The sequence below is a fragment of the Oncorhynchus gorbuscha genome, linkage group LG14 (assembly GCF_021184085.1).
Source record: "Oncorhynchus gorbuscha isolate QuinsamMale2020 ecotype Even-year linkage group LG14, OgorEven_v1.0, whole genome shotgun sequence".
In the NCBI taxonomy this organism is placed as follows: domain Eukaryota; kingdom Metazoa; phylum Chordata; class Actinopteri; order Salmoniformes; family Salmonidae; genus Oncorhynchus; species Oncorhynchus gorbuscha.
The window spans coordinates 15,508,621-15,525,412 of NC_060186.1; the positions used below are offsets into that span (position 1 = coordinate 15,508,621).

The 16,792-nt window shown below is 48.1% G+C and overlaps 1 protein-coding gene across 2 annotated transcripts in view; it reads left to right on the forward strand.

Annotated features, from left to right (window-relative positions):
• Positions 1–16,792, forward strand: part of LOC123994541 (histidine ammonia-lyase-like) — a 33,568-nt gene that overhangs the window by 15,363 nt on the left and 1,413 nt on the right. The window contains exons 1-18 of one of the 2 annotated variants that reach the window (XM_046297242.1): positions 11,829–11,977; positions 12,404–12,509; positions 12,767–12,841; positions 12,950–13,022; positions 13,206–13,272; positions 13,415–13,452; positions 13,813–13,938; positions 14,135–14,274; positions 14,445–14,492; positions 14,706–14,853; positions 14,978–15,073; positions 15,234–15,292; positions 15,403–15,483; positions 15,691–15,756; positions 15,934–16,099; positions 16,219–16,353; positions 16,464–16,572; positions 16,685–16,754. In XM_046297242.1, coding sequence (XP_046153198.1) covers positions 11,844–11,977; positions 12,404–12,509; positions 12,767–12,841; positions 12,950–13,022; positions 13,206–13,272; positions 13,415–13,452; positions 13,813–13,938; positions 14,135–14,274; positions 14,445–14,492; positions 14,706–14,853; positions 14,978–15,073; positions 15,234–15,292; positions 15,403–15,483; positions 15,691–15,756; positions 15,934–16,099; positions 16,219–16,353; positions 16,464–16,572; positions 16,685–16,754 — 1,737 coding nt within the window. In that variant the 5' untranslated portion in view covers positions 11,829–11,843. Of the gene's footprint in view, positions 1–11,828; positions 11,978–12,403; positions 12,510–12,766; positions 12,842–12,949; positions 13,023–13,205; positions 13,273–13,414; positions 13,453–13,812; positions 13,939–14,134; positions 14,275–14,444; positions 14,493–14,690; positions 14,854–14,977; positions 15,074–15,233; positions 15,293–15,402; positions 15,484–15,690; positions 15,757–15,933; positions 16,100–16,218; positions 16,354–16,463; positions 16,573–16,684; positions 16,755–16,792 lie in introns of those variants that run through there. The other variant, XM_046297243.1, reaches the window with a different exon arrangement.

Consider the following 16,792-nt stretch of genomic DNA (forward strand, 5'->3'; position numbering starts at 1 on the left):
CAGAGGGAAAAGAAAAATGACAAGACAATCTAAGACAAAACATGACAGTACCCCCCCACTCACCGAGCGCCTCCTGGCGCACTCGAGGAGGAATCCTGGCGGCAACGGAGGAAATCATCAATGAGTGAACGGTCCAGCACGTCCCGAGACGGAACCCAACTCCTCTCCTCAGGACCGTAACCCTCCCAATCCACTAAGTATTGGTGACCCCGTCCCCGAGAACGCATGTCCATGATCCTACGTACCTTGTAAATAGGTGCGCTCTCGACAAGGACGGGGGGGGGAGGGAAGACGAACGGGGTGCGAAGAAAGGGCTTGACACAGGAGACATGGAAGACAGGATGGACGCGACGAAGATGTCGCGGAAGAAGCAGTCGCACAGCGACAGGATTGACGACCTGGGAGACACGGAACGGACCAATGAACCGCGGAGTCAACTTACGAGAAGCTGTCGTAAGAGGAAGGTTGCGAGTGGAAAGCCACACTCTCTGGCCGCAACAATACCTTGGACTCTTAATCCTGCGTTTATTGGCGGCTCTCACAGTCTGTGCCCTGTAACGGCAAAGTGCAGACCTCACCCTCCTCCAGGTGCGCTCACAACGTTGGACAAACGCTTGAGTGGAGGGAACGCTGGACTCGGCAAGCTGGGAAGAGAACAGAGGAGGCTGGTAACCCAGACTACTCTGAAACGGAGATAACCCGGTAGCAGACGAAGGAAGCGAGTTGTGAGCGTATTCTGCCCAGGGAGCTGTTCTGCCCAAGACGCAGGGTTTCTGAAAGAAAGGCTGCGTAGTATGCGACCAATCGTCTGATTGGCCCTCTCTGCTTGACCGTTAGACTGGGGATGAAACCCGGAAGAGAGACTGACGGACGCACCAATCAAACGACAGAACTCCCTCCAAAACTGTGACGTGAATTGCGGGCCTCTGTCTGAAACGGCGTCTAACGGGAGGCCATGAATTCTGAACACATTCTCGATGATGATTTGTGCCGTCTCCTTAGCGGAAGGAAGTTTAGCGAGGGGAATGAAATGTGCCGCCTTAGAGAACCTATCGACAACCGTAAGAATCACAGTCTTCCCCGCAGACAAAGGCAGACCGGTAATGAAGTCTAGGGCGATGTGAGACCATGGTCGAGAAGGAATGGGGAGCGGTCTGAGACGACCGGCAGGAGGAGAGTTACCCGACTTAGTCTGCGCACAGTCCGAACAAGCAGCCACGAAACGACGCGTGTCACGCTCCTGAGTCGGCCACCAAAAGCGCTGGCGAATAGACGCAAGAGTGCCTCGAACACCGGGATGACCAGCTAACTTGGCAGAGTGAGCCCACTGAAGAACAGCCAGACGAGTGGAAACAGGAACGAAAAGGAGGTTACTAGGACAAGCGCGCGGCGACGCAGTGTGCGTGAGTGCTTGCTTAACCTGTCTTTCAATTCCCCAGACTGTCAACCCGACAACACGCCCATAAGGAAGAATCCCCTCGGGATCAGTAGAAGCCACAGAAGAACTAAACAGACGGGATAAGGCATCAGGCTTGGTGTTTTTGCTACCCGGACGGTAAGAAATCACAAACTCGAAACGAGCGAAAAACAACGCCCAACGAGCTTGACGGGCATTAAGTCGTTTGGCAGAACGGATGTACTCAAGGTTCTTATGGTCTGTCCAAACGACAAAAGGAACGGTCGCCCCCTCCAACCACTGTCGCCATTCGCCTAGGGCTAAGCGGATGGCGAGCAGTTCGCGGTTACCCACATCATAGTTGCGTTCAGATGGCGACAGGCGATGAGAAAAATAAGCGCAAGGATGAACCTTATCGTCAGACTGGAAGCGCTGGGATAGAATGGCTCCCACGCCTACCTCTGAAGCGTCAACCTTGACAATGAATTGTCTAGTGACGTCAGGAGTAACGAGGATAGGAGCGGACGTAAAACATTCTTTTAGAAGATCAAAAGCTCCTGGGCGGAACCGGACCACTTAAAACACGTCTTGACAGAAGTAAGAGCTGTGAGAGGGGCAGCAACTTGACCGAAATTACGAATGAAACGCCGATAGAAATTAGCGAAACCTAAAAAGCGCTGCAACTCGACACGTGACCTTGGAACGGGCCAATCACTGACAGCTTGGACAAGCGGAATCCATCTGAATGCCTTCAGCGGAAATAACGGAACCGAGAAAAGTAACGGAGGGGACATGAAAAGAGCACTTCTCAGCCTTCACGTAGAGACAATTCTCTAAAAGGCGCTGTAGAACACGTCGAACGTGCTGAACATGAATCTCGAGTGACGGTGAAAAAATCAGGATATCGTCAAGATAGACAAAAACAAAGATGTTCAGCATGTCTCTCAGAACATCATTAACTAATGCCTGAAAAACAGCTGGCGCATTGGCGAGACCAAACGGCAGAACCCGGTACTCAAAATGCCCTAACGGAGTGTTAAACGCCGTTTTCCACTCGTCCCCCTCTCTGATACGCACGAGATGGTAAGCGTTACGAAGGTCCAACTTAGTAAAGCACCTGGCTCCCTGCAGAATCTCGAAGGCTGATGACATAAGGGGAAACGGATAACGATTCTTAACCATTATGTCATTCAGCCCTCGATAATCCACGCAGGGGCGCAGAGTACCGTCCTTTTTCTTAACAAAAAAGAACCCCGCCCCGGCCGGAGAGGAAGAAGGCACTATGGTACCGGCGTCAAGAGACACAGATAAATAATCCTCGAGAGCCTTACGTTCGGGAGCCGACAGAGAGTATAGTCTACCCCGAGGAGGAGTGGTCCCCGGAAGGAGATCAATACTACAATCATACGACCGGTGAGGAGGAAGGGAGTTGGCTCGGGACCGACTGAAGACCGTGCGCAGATCATGATATTCCTCCGGCACTCCTGTCAAATCGCCAGGTTCCTCCTGAGAAGTGGGGACAGAAGAAATGGGAGGGATGGCAGACATTAAACACTTCACATGACAAGAAACGTTCCAGGATAGGATAGAATTACTAGACCAATTAATAGAAGGATTATGACATACTAGCCAGGGATGACCCAAAACAACAGGTGTAAAAGGTGAACGAAAAATCAAAAAGAAATAGTCTCACTGTGGTTACCAGATACTGTGAGAGTTAAAGGTAGTGTCTCAAATCTGATACTGGGAAGATGACTACCATCTAAGGCAAACATGGGCGTAGGCTTGTCTAACTGTCTGAAAGGAATGTCATGTTTCCGAGCCCATGCTTCGTCCATGAAACAACCCTCAGCCCCGAGTCAATCAAGGCACTGCATGTAGCACCCGAACCGGTCCAGCGTAGATGGACCGACATAGTAGTACAGGATCTAGATGAAGAGACCTGAGTAGTAGCGCTCACCAGTAGCCCTCCGCTTACTGATGAGCTCTGGCCTTTACTGGACATGAATTGACAAAATGTCCATCAAATCCGCAATAGAGGCACAGGCGGTTGGTGATCCTCCGTTCCCTCTCCTTAGTCGAGATGCGAATACCTCCCAGCTGCATGGGCTCAGTCTCTGAGCCAGAGGAGGGAGATGGTTGCGATGCGGAGCAGGGAAACACCGTTGACGCGAGCTCTCTTCCACGAGCTTGGTGACGAAGATCTACCCGTCGTTCTATGCGGATGGCGAGAGCAATCAAAGAGTCCACACTGGAAGGAACCTCCCGAGAGAGAATCTCATCTTTGACCACTGCGTGGAGTCCCTCCAGAAAAAGCGAGCAGCGCCGGCTCGTTCCAGTCACTAGAGGCAGCAAGAGTGCGAAACTCTATAGAGTAATCCGTTATGGATCGATCACCTTGGCATAGGGAAGCCAGGGCCCTAGAAGCCTCCCTACCAAAAACTGAACGGTCAAAAACCCGAATCATCTCCTCTTTAAAGTTCTGGTAATTGTTTGAACAATCAGCCCTTGCCTCCCAGATAGCTGTGCCCCACTCTCGAGCCCGGCCAGTAAGGAGTGAAATGACGTAAGCAACCCGAGCTCTCTCGCTAGAGTATGTGTTGGGTTGGAGAGAGAACACAATATCACACTGGGTGAGAAAGGAGCGGCACTCCGTGGGCTGCCCGGAGTAGCAAGGTGGGTTATTAACCCTAGGTTCCGGAGGCTCGGCAGGCCAGGAAGTAACAGGTGGCACGAGACGAAGACTCTGGAACTGTCCAGAGAGGTCGGAAACCTGAGCGGCCAGGTTCTCCACGGCATGGCGAGCAGCAGACAATTCCTGCTCGTGTCTGCCGAGCATGGCTCCTTGGATCTCGACGGCAGTGTTACGAATGTCTGTAGTCGCTGGGTCCATTCTTTGGTCGGATCCTTCTGTCATGCAGGTGAATGAGGACCCAAAAGCGACTTGGCGAAAACAGAGTCTTTAATCCAGTAAAGTAATTCTACAAACATAAGACATAATTCCACTCGTAATGACGAGAACAGACTGGAGACTCGATCAAGAACTGCAGGTTGCCTCGGGAAGGCACTTGAACCTAGCAGACTCAGACACCTGCTCTCCACGCAGCATCTGAGGGAAACACGACACGACAGGGCGATACACAGACACAGCACGGTGAACAATAGACAAGGATCCGACAGGACAGGAACGGAAAACAAGGGAAGAAATAGGGACTAATCAGGGGAAAAGATAAGGAACAGGTGTGGGAAGACTAAATGATTGATTAGGGGAATAGGAACAGCTGGGAGCAGGAACGGAACGATAGAGAGAAGAGAGAGAGGAAGGGAGAGAGAAAAAGGGGAACGAACCTAAAAAGACCAGCAGGGGGAAAATGAACAGAGGGAAAAGAAAAATGACAAGACAATCTAAGACAAAACATGACAACTCTCCTCCATCTGTACTCCTACACCTCCTTTTGTTCCTCTCTTCCTTACACCCCAAACGCCGCTACAACTCTCTAAGTCCGACTTACACCTACATCCCCCTACATTCCTCCTCATCCCCTACACATCCCTCCATCTTCCTAGACCTCCTCAGTCTCTTCAGAGAGACACCGTGGGAGGTGCCTCTAGGTCTCCCTCTCACTTACCTCACCGACATTAATATCTCCCACGTCACAACCCCCCACTTAACCACAGTGCTCCCCTCATACACCCCTACCATATGAGTCCCCTCCTTGGACTCGCCAAACACAGAAAGTTCTAGGCCAGGTCCTCCCTTATATGATGAATTCCATGTTTGGAACCACAGGTTGGTTTATCAGGACATTTATGGCAGGGGTTAGTTACATCTGAGTGTATTGAAGGTGAATGATCCTGATAAAACCCATGTGAATATGGGCTGCTGTGGTGGACACTGTTGCCCAGGTTTACTAAGTAAACAAAACATCGATTCAGTTACCGACTAACACTGCGTATCCACTGGTGATAGAAATGAAATGAATCAGCCCATAAAATGAGATCATTTTAAAACACTGACTGAGATTAGATTGCGCAACAGGTGCTTAACAACAATGGATTCATTTGGTAGCTTCTCCATCAACATGTTTCCCTATTCAATCTCCATTAGGACGTCTCCAATCCTAAAGTGATGGAACTCCCCCCCCCTGATTTACATCCAGAAAACAAAGAAGACGATCAAACAATCAGACTTGATGAAGACTTCAAGTCCAGGAATTTCACTCTGTAATTGGGCACTGTGTCCTCTGCTGCGGTAACATCAGGGAGACTGAGGTATGTGTAGGAAGAAGTTTTGCTTTAGTACATCATTTTCACTCTTGGTTTTTTGTTTTTCTCTCCACGGGTAAATACGGATCCCCCTTCTCCTTCCATGGGTAGATGAATCCCAGAACCTTGGGGGAAGACAGCATCTGTGGCCTACATACTCCTAAAAGTATTCCACCTCCACTGCACCCTGCCTGAGCAGGTCAGGGGGAGAGCTGGGCTGGTATGGAGGGGGAGATACCCTGACACACAAAAATGTTACGATTTGTTAAGATATCTGCAACACGTCAAACACAACCTTTTACACAACACACACCCTTCTCTTCGAACCAAAACAAGTCCTTTTTGACTTGTAATTTGCGCTCCATTGAGTAACTTGTCTGTGTGTATCTGCCTTTCTGAGTACAAAAAAAGCTGCTGGTGCTTCATCCAGGAGGTTACATATTTAGTTTACATATAGCCGAAGGATTGCATGCAATATAAACTAGGTAAATGAAGGACGTTCCCAACGTCAACTATAAGGAAGTCCCCTTCTTTACTTACACACTGTATTCTCCAAATCAACGTTTATGAAATAGAAACAGGGAAGCCGTGTCTGTCGGCGATATCTTGAGTGTGTGTGTGTGCGTGTGTGTGCGCTTGTGAGCTCGTAACGTAGTTGTGTGGAGGAGGTACACTACGGCTCAGTGACAAGACACAGAACACTCCACACCTCCTTATCAGAAACCTGGTACCAACCGGAGCCGCTCCTGCTCTCTGCCTGTGTGTGTGTGTGTGTGTGTGAACATGTTCATGTGTGAGAGAATGTGTGAGGGAGGTTTTGTTTTTCAGCAAAGACTTTAAGCTGATTTCTAACTTTTGAACGCTATGTATCTCACCCTCCTCTCGTTCTCCTCACCTCTATCAGGCGGGGGGATGGAGGTAAGGATTTGACTTAGGATGGCCCGGGTGACAAGTGGAGGGGTGAATCTGGGGCTGAGGAGTTGGGTTCGTAGTTTGGGGGTGGGTGACATATTTGTGGACCCCATGAAACATTCCCCAGACCTAGGGTCTGAGAGGAAGCTATCAAAGCTGAGGAGGTATCAGATGACCCCTACAGCCCCAGGGTTTATCTGGAGGTGCTACTGAATGCGAACATCACTACTGACACGACAGATAGTAAACAGGACAGCCAGATCTACACCAGGTCCCCATTTGACTCAGCCTGTTATTGAAGATCCCTTTCTGGGTTGAGATTGTGGAGGAGAGGCTACTCGCGAGCAGTCTCTGGATGTGTCTCGCTGAGAGGCCTGAACTAGGCTCCCCGCGGTGTGATGGATGGGATGGATGTAGTTTTGTCCTGAATGGGATGGCGGATGGGAGGATGAACAGACACAGTGGGGAGAAGCTGGAGAAAAGGGGGAAAGGGTGTAGTTTGGTGTGTGTTTGTTTGAAAGATAGACATAGATAGGAGACATGGCAAGAGGGTCAGTGTGTGGGCGGGGTAAGCAATGAGACACGCAGACACAGAAATGTTCTGTTTATTCACAGACTGGGAGTGGCACAGGAAGTGGCCAACCGGAGGTTCCCGGGGAAAAGCGAGGGGCGATCCCACGTTTCTATAGAAGGAAATGGGGCGTGTGGGAGAGTGCTTGACAGAGACCACTTCCAGTCTGGGAGCCGCAGAAAGGTTTGGAACACGGCCATGTTAGCGTCATTCATAGGAGGTCATGGTCACTAAAAGTCATGGTCACAATAGAAGACTATAGTCATACTTATATTCATGATGTCATATCGCCAGACTGTTTCAGCTTTAGCCATCTCTGGTTCCCTATTAGTAGCTACGGAGCTTGCCAGGCTAGCTATCTGTGTGTTAGTGCCTCAGGGCTGGGTGCATGGCTAAGGAATGGCAGCGGTGGTGAAGGAATGTCTGTCATCTCCTCTTTCTCTCCAGTTGACAGGTGCACAGCTCTGGCCCCTCAGCCCTGTGTACACTACCCAACCACACATGAGGACAGACCAGCCCAAATCCCTTTAACATTCTCACACACTTTCTCTCTTTTTCTTTCACTCTCTCCCACTCACACATACACCACTCTAAACCATTGCTCACTCTGCCCCCTGTCTCTCTCTCTTACATACTCTCCCTATTCCCCCCCCCTCTCCTCCCCCTCTCCCTCCATCCTCTTCTCTGTCTCCTTCCCCCCCTTCTCCTTCCCTCATCCTCTTGTTGTTCCTGACATTCCTCATGGTGGGTAACCCTGGCATTGATCTTCTCAGGTTTAATCTCCCCCTGCCCCCTGCCCCTTGCCCTACCCAATGCATTCCTCACCCATCACCTCCCTCACGCCTTATCAGAGACGGCCGTACGGGTGTCTGTGGTTTTAACCCATCAGCCTGCAAATCATGTGGAAGTATGAAGCTCAGACAGGGACAGTGGAGTCTGCTGGGGATGAGAGGTCAGAGGAATGGTTAGTGTAGGACAGCATCTCAGTTAGGGGGTCTACTATGGATGGAGCTGTGGTGGTCCCAGTGTTTAGTAACACCCAGAGCAATGGCCCTGAGCTGATAGTGAGCACACTGTCCTGTGTGAGATTGGAGACTGTTTATGTCCACTTAATGGTATGTCAAGGCTCACACACATCGCACAGTATGTGGATCTAGCGTTGACATTTTTCACGTGATTCTATACGTAAAATTGGTGCGCACTCTGTTCTCATATTTGGTTCAGAAGTGCTAACTACTCTCAGCCAGCAAATGTTATTGGTGCATCTGAGTCCTTACAGGGATAATAGGCTTTGTCTTATACCTCCCACACTAGATGTTCCTACTACCTGAAGAGGTGTGTCTGTGTGTGTCTGTGTGTCTGTGTGTCTGTGTGTCTGTGTGTGTCTGTGTGTGTCTGTCTGTCTGTCTGTCTGTCTGTCTGTCTGTCTGTCTGTCTGTCTGTCTGTCTGTCTGTCTGTCTGTCTGTCTGTCTGTCTGTCTGTCTGTCTGTCTGTCTGTCTGTCTGTCTGTCTGTGTGTGTGTGTGTGTGTCTGTCTGTCTGTCTGTCTGTCTGTCTGTCTGTCTGTCTGTCTGTCTGTGTGTGTGTGTGTGTGTGTGTATCTTAAAGGGCCCGGCACCCTGCCTGCGTCTCCCTGGTATCTCCATGTCTTGTTCCAGCTCCAGTTCTCAATCTGACTGTTCTCTGCTGCTGGAATGTTGCCTCTGGAATTCTGCAGTCGTCGACCCACTACGCTTTACCCTACTAACACGCTGCCTGGATACCATCCCATAGATACCATACAAAGCATTACACTATCTTTCTCATTTGGTCCTGCTGTACATGCCTACACGTACGCTACGGTCACAAGACGCAGGCCTCCTTACTGTCCCTAGAATTTCTAAGCAAACAGCTGGAGGCAGGGCTTTCTTCTATAGAGCTCCATTTTAATGGAATGGTCTGCCTACCCATGTGAGAGACGCAGACTCAGTCTCGACCTTTGTCTTTATTGAAGACTCATCTCTTCAGTAGGTGTCACTCCCTGACCTTAGAGCTTTTATGTCTCTTATTTGGTTTGGTCAGGGTGTGATTTGGGTGGGCATTCTATGTTCTTTTTTCTATGTTTTTGTATTTCTTTGTGTTGGCTGGGTATGGTTCTCAATCAGGGACAGCTGTCTATCGTTGTCTCTGATTGGGAACCATACTTAGGTAGCTTTTTCCCACATGGTTTTTGTGGGTAGTTAATTTCTGTTTAGTGTTTGCACCTTACAGGACTGTTTTGGTTATTCTCTTTGTTATTTTTGTTACAGTGTTCAGTTTTAATAAAGAAAGCACACTTACCACGCTGCGCTTTGGTCTGATGATTCCTCATCTTCCGGCGACGAATACCGTGACAGTAGGTCCTGTGATTGAGTGTAGTCTGGCCCAGCAGTGTGAAGGTGAACGGAAAGGCACTGGAGCAACGAACCGCCCTTGCTGCCTCTGCCTGGCTGGTTCCCCTCTGTCCACTGGGATTCTCTGCTTCAAACCCTATTACAGGGGCTGAGTCACTGGCTTACTGTTGCTCTTCCATACCGTCCCTAGGATGGGTGCGTCACTTGAGTGGGTTGAGTCACTGACGTGATCTTCCTGTCCGGGTTGGCGCACCCCTTGGGTTCGTGCCGTGGGGGAGAACTTTGTGGGCTATACTCGGCCTTGTCTCAGGATGGTAAGTTGGTGGTTGAAGATATCCCTCTAGTGGTGTGGGGGCTGTGCCTTGGCAAAGTGGGTGGGGTTGTATCCTGCTTGTTTGGCCCTGTCCGGGGGTATCGTCGGACGGGGCCACAGTGTCTCCCGACCCCTGCTGTTTCAGCCTCCAGTATTTATGCTGCAATAGTTTGTGTCGTGGGGCTAGGGTCAGTCTGTTATATCTGGAGTATTTCTCCTGTCTTATCTGATGTCCTGTGTGAATTTAAGTACTCTCTCTCTAATTCTCTCTTTTTTTTCCCACTCTTCTCTCTCTCGCTCTCTCCCCCCATTGGTTTATATACCTCACATTTCGGCATAAATGTCCCTCCACCCCTCAGATACAATGGCAATATTGTTCACAAAGCTTCTCACATTGTCTGCCACCTGTTAAACAATCGACAACAAGCCCAAGGTCTCTTCCTTGTTCTAATTCTTGACTAAAACTACACACCTTATATTCAGTATTATGATTATAATAAGATTCATACAGTAACAGAGTAGTATTCTGTTTCGTTATAATTCTAAGCTAAATGTATACATAATTGAGTCATTATTCATCAAAATCCCATAACAAAAGCCAACTGACCTTTACTCCTGAGTTGCTGACCTGTTGCACCCTCTACACCCACGGTGATTATTATTATTTGACCCTGCTGGTCATCTATGAACATTTGACCATTTTGGCCATGTTCTGTTATAATCTCCACCCGGTACAGCCAGAAGAAGACTGGCCACCCCTCATAGCCTGGTTCATCTCTAGGTTTCTTCCTAGGTTTTGGCCTTTCTAGGGAGTTTTTCCTAGCCACCGTGCTTCTACACCTGCATTGCTTGCTGTTTTGGGGTTTTAAGCTGGGTTTCTGTACAACACTTTGTGACATCAGCTGCTGTAAGATGGGCTTTATAAATACATTTGATTGATCCCATGGATACCATCCTATAGATACCATCCCATGGGCATGTCTGGAGTCACGGTTACCACAATCCGCTGTCCAGCCATATCTGCTGTTTTTTCTGACCCTGATCAATGGTTGTTATGGTCAACACCCAAGATGAGAGATTTCTCTGATACATCATCTCTTTTTTATTATGCTTTGACCCAAGTGTGGGCTGCAAGTGTTCAAGGGCCTTAAACACGCTGTTCTAATCTATATGAAATGTCCAAAACTGCAAAAGTTGCGCTCCTTCGTTACTTTCTCAGAAACGGATTTTAACAGAAAGTCAGACACCCAGTTGCTGACAACTGAATCATCCCACATGTTCTATTACTGTTCAACACAGCTCCGCCATATTTCTGTAGACACATGACAAATCAGCTGCTTACCCCAATACATTTGTAGTTCCAGTACAAACAAGTACACTGCAATCTACCTGTCTGTCTTTCCAGACAGATCTGTGTTTTTGCATGGGTCCACATTGAGTATTTACACAGATGATTATCCAACACGTTAAATAATCAGATTTATCATATCAGACTGCTATGGCTCATGACTGTTCACAACTTGCTTGGTGGGTCACATTCCAAATGACAATTCCCTCCCTTTACTGTACACAATCTGCTTGGTGGCTGGGTATAGTAGATCTATAATTGCACAAGCCTAGAATGAGGGCTGGGTAGGCTTTGGCTGGAACTTGACTGTGAAGCTGACCTTTTCCCATGAATACCGTTTCATCAATAAGATGCAGTATAAAGAGGGAACTGATTCATCTGCAGCATCACCTGGGGAGGCAGATGCTGGCTAACCAAGGAGTGGTAAAGGACTTGTGCATAAAAACGTTGAATAAGCTTTCACACTTTAGTTTGATATTGTGTGTTTGTAAGGACTGATGCTGGAGTAGAGAAGCAGGTACAGGGAGTCGACGATTAATAAGGAACAAGACAGGAACAGCGTCGGCACACGGGTAAAACACAACCACATATGAACATTAATCCTGAAGCAGGGAACAGATAGATATAGTGGATCCCCGAGGATCCTGCTGGAACATGGGAGCCTGATGAAGCGCAGACTCCTTGCGAGCCCCGGGAGGCGTAAAACCCTGGTGATCCGGCTGAGGCCTGAGGTGGGCAAGAGCCAACCGGGCAAGAAAACCCTTGAGCCAGCTAGGGTGTGGAAGTTGGACGAGCAGGAGTGAGTTTTATTGTCATTTTATTGAATACTGGGTGAAGTTTTTATTTTATTTTGTATTAAATATATATAGGTGTAGACACTTATGTACAAGGATATCTCACGCAACTGTTACACTTCTCCACTAAACATTGGTGTACACGGACTGGGGACCAAGACGGGGAGATAATGTGAGACAGAACTGTTAATGTACAGGGAGGGGGTGGTTTCACCAGTTACACATAAAAGAAGTTGGTATTATGTTTAATCGGTCGTAGAGTAACGACCAGGCACAAGCCTAACTGTGTTGCAACCAGCCCCGTGATGGGTAGACCAGTTAATGAATGAAAATGATCCTTTCCCCTGGCTTTATAAAGAATTGTCTCTGTCATTGTCACAGGTTGCTACTGTCTTTACCCCTCTCTGATTGTATCTCTTTCTCTCTGATAGTTGTTCCCTCTCTCTCCTAATGGCTGTGCAGGAGCACAATGACTTTGTCAACGTTGGCAAGGAAGAAACTGCCATTAGGAAACGCCAGTCTCTCGATCCCAAAAAGGTGAGTATCTGCATTCTGTTATTATACTCTGCTTGAACAATATTCTATTCATTGGCATAAATAAGGGGGTGGGGAGAAAAGTATGGGATACTTGATGGAGGAGCATAATTAATTAGTCAAAATTGTAATGGAATAGCAAATCGAATTTGACACTTTTCCCACAATGTAACCCTGTATAACAGCTGACTACATTGCTGTGTGTCTGTCTGTATGCCTGTCGTTGACGCTGTCTGTGTGTGTGACTTGTTGCGTTCCAGTACCTCTCTCTGGATGGGAACAGTCTGACCATAGCTGATCTGGTCCGTTTGGGGAAAGGCCTGTTCAACATCAAGGTATGATTCAAGAAGACCATGCTTCATCATAGTCCAATCAGACCGTTTTCAGCCGTGCTGGCCGACTACTGTCAGTTAACATTTGAACTCTTCTGTTTTGGCATCCAGCTGACCACCGAGGCTGAAGGGAAAATCAATGAAGCCAGAGAAGTGATAGAAACTATCATAAAAGAAAACCGAGGTATGTATAGATTAATAAAATATATAGATAAATAGAATATATAGCTATAGATTAATAGAATAGCTAGATATATATTAATAGATTATATAGCTATAGAATATATAGCTATAGATTAATAGAATGTGTGATTCTACATGTGTTTATATGTCTCTTTGTGTCTATCTGTGTGTTCTTCCCCTGTAGTTGTCTATGGCGTCAACACAGGGTTTGGGAAATTTGCCCATATGCTCATTCCAAAGGATAAGCTCATGTAAGTTGTTTATTCACTAGCTGGGAAGAACTAGTCTTTTCCCATCTGAATAAACATTTTGAACTAGATCTGTTTGTCTATCGCTAACTGTCAGAATCATTTATTGACTGCGTGTGTGTGTGTGTGTGTTTTTTGTCTTCAGGGAACTACAGATTAATCTGATTCGATCTCATAGTGCTGGTGGGTTGTCATGCTTATATAAACCCATGCTTCTATACCTGCATTGCTTGCTGTTTGGGGTTTTAGGCTGGGTTTCTGTACAGCACTTTGAGATATCAGCTGATGTACGAAGGGCTATATAAGTACATTTGGTCTGAGTATATGTCATTATAGTACCTCTATGTCCAAGGACAGATCAGGCCTGCCCTTGACTAAATTGCACCCCTTGTGTAATTGAAATACATATACACATATCGAAAAGTGTGTGTGTGTGTGTGTGTGTGTGTGTGTGTGTGTGTGTGTGTGTGTGTGTGTGTGTGTGTGTGTGTGTGTGTGTGTGTGTGTGTGTGTGTGTGTGTGTGTGTGTGTGTGTGTGTGTAGGAGTGGGCACCCCATTGAGTGTAGAGAGGACCCGTATGCTACTGGCTCTGAGGATTAACGTTCTGGCCAAAGGGTACAGTGGCGTCTCCATGGAAACGGTCCAGGCTATGGTCAAAGCCTTCAATGGTAAACCCAGTCTACAATAACAACATTCATTGAAATTCGGATTCAACAGTTTTACTAATAGCAGGCGTGAACTCTGTGGGTGTGTTTGTGCATGTGTACGTGTGTGATTGTGTGTATGCATGTCCTGTCCAGGTACATTGAGCTTGTGTGTGTCTGTGTGTGTGTGTGACAGATCTCTCTCTCTCTACTCCCCCAGCCTCCTGCCTGTCGTGGGTGCCAGAGAAGGGAACGGTAGGCGCTAGTGGAGACCTGGCCCCCCTGGCCCACCTCACTCTGGGCCTTATGGGAGAGGGCAGGATGTGGTCGCCTCAACGCGGCTGGGACCATGCCAAAACAGTTGGGTTACCCACAATGTCTCTCTCTCTCCACCCAAAGACACACCTCAGAGAACCAATGTGTTTTAGTTAGATGAATGACTGAGATAAAATGTATCCATTAAGGCCCCTAACTCGTTTCCTTCGTCTTTCTTTCTCCTCTCCTTTATTCTTTCTTTCCTCCTTTTCCAGGTACTGGAATGTCATGGACTCACACCTTTGGTTCTGAAGCCTAAAGAGGTACAGTTTGTTTCAATCAGGCATTGATTAAGTTGTCTTGTATACTGATGATTGATAACTGGGGTTAGATGATGTCATATCTGGGATATAATCGCTGTAGATGGTGTGATAGTGTTTTATCGTGCAGGGCATCGGTCTGATCAACGGGACTCAGATGATGTCATATCTGGGATATAATCGCTGTAGATGGTGTGATAGTGTTTTATCGTGCAGGGCATCGGTCTGATCAACGGGACTCAGATGATGTCATCTCTGGCGGCGGAGGCAGTGGAGCGAGCTGTGGGCGTGGCCAGGCAGGCTGACATCATCGCTGCCCTCAGTCTGGAGGCCCTGAGGGGCACTACCAAGGCCTTCCACAGCGGTCAGGCGCACACACACACACACACACACACACACACACACAGTGAATTCACTGTTGGAGCTTTGATGCTATAAGAAGTTACCTGTTCCATTCCATTGTGTACTGATTTGTTCTGCCATTCCAGACGTCCATGCCGTGAGGCCACACCCTGGTCAGATAGAGGTGGCTCTGAGACTCCGCTCTCTACTCCACTCGGACGTCTTCCCCTCCCAGATCTCTGGTAAAGTCAGGCAGGCGAAACACACACACAGAAACACACACACTCAATTTTTCTGATGATTTTGTGTCCAAATAAAGACATTTACTCCTTTGGTGGGAATCTTAACAGTGCTGTTTGGTCATTTCCAGTCTCTCACTTCCTTTGTTGTGTTTTCCTGTAGATAGTCATAGGACATGTGACCGTGTCCAGGATGCATACACCCTCCGCTGTATCCCACAGGTAGTGTGTGTGCGCTCGTGTGTGCATGTGTGTGTGTTACAACTGCAGTGAAGGGCTGGAGTGAACTAACCCTACTACCAGTGTTTATTTGTGTCTCTCCTCTCTTGTAGGTTCATGGGGTAGCTAATGACACCATAGCCTTTGTTAAGAGCATCCTCACCACTGAGCTCAACAGTGCCACTGACAACCCTGTATCCTCCCACTAAGTTACATTCTTATATTTACTTGAAGACATCATGTCTTTCTTTGATCTCCTTTTAGACCCCTCCTGTGATTATATAAGTTCACCACAAGGGGGAGCCCTTGGACTAGCCCATATGGGCTTTGGTTTCCTGTATACAGTTTATATTAGAGCCTCATAATGTTGTCCCAAATATGAAACCTTAACTCTCCTCCAGCTGGTTTTTGCAGAGCGAGGTGAGACCATCTCTGGGGGTAATTTCCATGGAGAATACCCAGCCAAGGTAGAGTCGCAGACAAACAGATTCACTCCATACAATAAACTCCTCGGTTCCTTCAGTACTGTTCCCCCTCTTTCCTAGACTGGTCATAGATATGTTTGCACTGCCTTACCAATGATCACAGGAGTTAGCAAGGCAGCACAAACTGATCTGGGACAAGGCTAACCCTCTCTCCCCCAGGCTCTAGACTACCTGGCCATCGGGGTCCATGAGCTGGTCAGTATGAGTGAGAGGAGGACAGAGAGGCTGATCAACCCCTCCCTCAGTGAGCTGCCTGCCTTCCTGGTCCAAGATGGAGGCCTCAACTCTGGTTTCATGATTGCACACTGCACTGCTGCTGCCCTTGGTGTGTGTGTGTGTGTGTGTGTGTGTGTGTGTGTGTGTGTGTGTGTGTGTGTGTGTGTGTGTGTGTGTGTGTTCACACAGAAAACGTTAGTGTGTGTGTCTGTCTCTGCTCCCCCGCAGTATCTGAGAGCAAGGCGTTGTGCCACCCGTCCTCCGTGGACTCCTTGTCCACCAGCGCAGCCACTGAAGACCACGTCTCCATGGGGGGCTGGGCCGCTAGGAAGGCCCTGAGGGTGGTGGAACACGTAGAGCAAGGTAACTCGTAGAGTACAGTCACATGGCATTAGTGTGTGATCTGCTCGTCCCATCAAATATCATGCATACAGAGTTAACCATGAGAATAAAAAGGCATCACTGCTTTTCAGTTCTGGCCATAGAGCTGCTCGCTGCCTGTCAAGCCCTGGAGTTTCTCCGCCCGCTCAAGTCCACTACCCCTCTGGAGAAAGTCCATGAGCTAGTGCGTACTGTTGTCAGGTACGAACCATGAGAATGTGGATCTCTGATCCGAGGACTGCCCAATGTTGTTGCTCTGGAAAGGTGTGGGGAGAGTTCTACAGCACATCAGTTTATTCTTATTTCCCATCAGACCTTGGGATCATGACCGTCAAATGAGTCCTGACATCGAGGCTGCTCACACGCTCCTCAGGGAGGAAAAGGCAAGAGACTCACCCCATCTCAGTATTATATTTATCAT